Here is a 3668-nt window from a genome sequence, read left to right on the forward strand (position 1 = left end):
CCCTCGTTATCCGTGAACCACAGATTAAGAATCACTGTGAAATTCTCTTTCTCTGGTCATGTAGATTGGCTGCCAGAGGGCCCTGTTCCTTGGGAGCAGTCCCACTAGCAGACTTGGTTTTAATGCTGGGCCCAGCAGTTCATTTCTGAGCAGTCATGTCTTTCTGTAGGAAGATAGGAATGAAAATCCTGTGCCTGCTTGCCTGTTGGAGTAATAACTGTACTTACGCTGTGCTTGCTGTGTGCTCTCCCTTTTCCCATTGCTTTTCTCTTCCCTTCCCTACTCCCACCTCCCTTTGTTCTCTAGGACTGTTGTGGGAACTGCAGTGAAAGTGAAGAAGAACCCACTCGCCTATAGTTGCAGCCAATCCATTCTCTCAACAAGCCTGACCAAGCCTGACTCAACCAAAGAGGTGTGGTGTGGGCCTAGCACTGTCTGTCTGTGTATGGGCACTTGCTAGCTCTCTTTCTATGGGCTCATATCAGGGTGGCAGAAGACGCTCACCCTGCAGAGGAAACTGCTCCAGGACTGGGGAACATAGGCACTACTTCTAAGATCTTCAGTTTACTGCCAAAGGATCATCCAGCCACACCACCTCAGTAGCAGAGATGAGAGCAGGAGCTATTGAAACATTCCAGGGCTGGCCCTGGCTCCAGCCCCAGCCTTTGGCCTCCCATCTACTCACCTGCTGGAGTTTGTTTTATATATTTATATTGATATATCTATGAATGTATGTATATAGCTTACGTAAATTTTTAATTGTTGGGGAAGGGAGGGTCCTTGTGCATTTCTCTCTCTGCCATACCCCCAACATCCTTGCTTAACCCCAGTGAACACTGTGCATCAAGTAACTTCTAAGAAAGTAGAAGCAGCTCTTCTCCCCAAGCAGTGGATTTTGGACCTCTGTGTTTTTCAAGTACTCATCTCAGAACCATCCAGTCTGGTGGTGGAGAGATGGCAGTTGAAGCACAAGAGCAGCCACCACTGATATACCTAGTTCAGAGGGAACCATTGCGACACCTTGTACATGTATTCCTGTCTTTACCTTTGCTACCACTCCCACCTGCCTGGTTGACTTGCTATGCCACCAAAATGCACTGCAAGAGTGATGGCGAGCTTTTAAGATTCCCTCTAGACTCCTAGACATGTCTAGTAAATGGCAACAGCTTTATCTAGGATGGCAGGCTATCTGCTTTATGTTTTTGTGGGAATTAGAATATCCTAGCATGCTAAAGTACAGCACAAGAGTTGCCATTCCATTACTGTTCATGGTAACTTACTGGTTTCTAGCTTTAATTTCTTTTGTGAAACTCAAAATGGATTGATAATGGATTCACAAGGAGACTGGGGTGGGAAATGTTTGTTGTCTTGTGGGACCTGTAGGAACTGAGACCCTCTTTTTATAAACAAAACAAAAACACACGACTCCTTCCCTTTATCACTGTGTCCCTTTGCCCCTCAAGAACTGAAGGGATTATCTCTGTCTGTCCTAAGAATATTTCCCAAAGGGATGATTGGGATCGCCTGTCAGTTGTGCTAATGTGGGAGCATGCACGTATTAAAGCTGGGAAGCATGAGCCCTCTGTGCGGAGTGCCAAACTACACAAGGAGCAGAAGATCTAAGGCAGAATTTTCTGGCATCTTCATTTTTATTGTAAAGCCAAGTGCTTCATTTCAGGAACTGAAGCAGTAGCATTAAGGGCATGGTGTTGACGTTTTCCCCTCTTGCACAGTTTTCCCATGCTGAATTGCATCCTGGAGATGTTTTTAGCCCAACTGTTGGGCAGCAGGGGGGGATACAAACACTGTATATTTTGATTTAGCAAGGTAAACAGTAAAAATAAAAACATGGGAGTGACAGTCTCAGACACCCTGTGTCTTCTGTAGCTTGTGTAAAGTTCCAAACCTCTTTGCCTCTAAGGAAACTTCCACAGTCTTCCATGACTGGAAGCTCAGGTTCTAAACAGGGCTGCTATCAAGAAGCTCTGCCAAGCGGGCCTGTACCAGTCCTGCTTGTTACTGGAACTTAAAAGGTTTTTCCAGTCTTACCCTTTCCTTTAGTCCAAGTCTAGTTTGTGTGTGTCTTCACTCTCTCAGCAGCTATTTCCAAACTTATGCCATAAGGCCTGCTTTGCTGCAGAGTGGTTACCTTCATTTCTCAGTTCACACCTGTGGTACCTCATGCTATTATTTCACTGTTGTTGTTCGTATATGAAACTGTTTGATTTCATTTGTTAGCTGTAAGTATTGACTAGTCATTACTGTGGTGCAGAAGTAAATACATCCCCAGGTGCTGACCTGCATCATACCAGTTCTGAGTCTGAAGCATCTATCAGATTGACCCTGAACTGGAGCAGCTTCTCTTCATTGCTTTCAGTGTGACAGACAGAGCCTTGATTGACTGACCTCTACACCTTCTCATGCCTCTGGCAGCCTGTTATTCAATTTTGAGAGTGCACTATCTTTCCTACCTTTTACATTGGAAATTCTAGTTGAACACAGTAAGCTATTTCCAAGTCTCTTGTGTGTGTGTCCTTTTTCCTATCTTGTTTGTGTTTCTTTTAACTCAGTTCCTCCTTGAAAGAGTTTTCAATTAATTCTGGCCATCCTTAGCTGAACCTTGGGTAGAGAATATTACATACGATTTTAAGTATCTCTGTCCTAAGCAATATCCTAGAGTTGCTTCCCACTTGCAGTCCCAATGTGGAAAGTAGTGTTTCAGAATGGAAAATACACTGCAGCTGTGAATAGAGCATGGGCAGGTTTAATTGAAATTTTATTTGCGGTTACACTTCTGTGTTGCGTTGCATACTGTCCCATCTGTACACCATTCACATGTGATATGTGTAGCTATCCTGAAGTCCATTTTATACATTTTTTTAAAGTGCAACTTATGCTTATAATTTTTATAATGTGTGTATTGCAAAATGCCAATGAAAGGGACAATTTCTCAAGTGAAAGGTTATTTAACTTAAACAAGCCAGCTGTTGCTAGAAAGAATTGCCATCTCTAACATATTTCATTAGATTTGGGAACATGGAATATTCCCTCTTAATAGCATTATATATAGTATATTATGCACACACACAAATGCCCTTGATGTATATTTTTAAGTTCTGCTAATATATATAAAACAATTAACAAACTACAGTACTTTAAAATGTATAATCAAGAGCGAAACGTTTTAACTTCCAATGAAAGATAAGTTTCATCTTTGGCTAATGAAGAAGGCGGAAGCTGAAACTTTTGCTGTTGATACTTATATTTAAGTTCTGTTTGTTAATTGCTTCAATGAATGAATATATATATATATATATATATATATATATATATATATATATATATTGTGATTAACTGCATCCTTCTTGAATCAAGGATGAACCTGGGAGTGGTGCTGTAAAAAAAGTTTTTATCAGTGTTTTAGGAGAGTCAGATATGAAAGACATATTCAACTGTAGTTGTCTGTGTTGGAAGGAAAGGGACTGTACCCTTGTCCTCAATAGCATTTTGTTTTCTGGCTTTGGCTATAAACTGAAAGCAGGTTTTAAAATTATTTTGTTCCATTCAACTCTATAATGAGGGGTCTAAGCTAATGAAAAGCAGTTTCCTCTGGCTGGCAGGGACTCTCCAGTTTCTTCGACAGTTCTTTCCAGTCATCTGCTACTACA

The 3668-nt window shown here is 41.5% G+C and overlaps 1 protein-coding gene across 4 annotated transcripts in view; it reads left to right on the forward strand.

The window, feature by feature from the left end:
* GRK6 (G protein-coupled receptor kinase 6) overlaps positions 1-1967 on the forward strand; it is a 43777-nt gene extending 41810 nt beyond the window's left edge. For all 4 annotated transcript variants that reach the window (XM_042451819.1, XM_042451822.1, XM_042451821.1 and 1 more), the window contains one exon: positions 307-1967. In XM_042451819.1, coding sequence (XP_042307753.1) covers positions 307-357 — 51 coding nt within the window. In that variant the 3' untranslated portion in view covers positions 358-1967. The remainder of the gene's footprint in view (positions 1-306) is intronic.
* The last annotated feature ends 1701 nt before the right edge of the window (positions 1968-3668 follow it).

The sequence above is a fragment of the Sceloporus undulatus genome, chromosome 2 (assembly GCF_019175285.1).
Source record: "Sceloporus undulatus isolate JIND9_A2432 ecotype Alabama chromosome 2, SceUnd_v1.1, whole genome shotgun sequence".
Lineage (NCBI taxonomy): Eukaryota > Metazoa > Chordata > Lepidosauria > Squamata > Phrynosomatidae > Sceloporus > Sceloporus undulatus.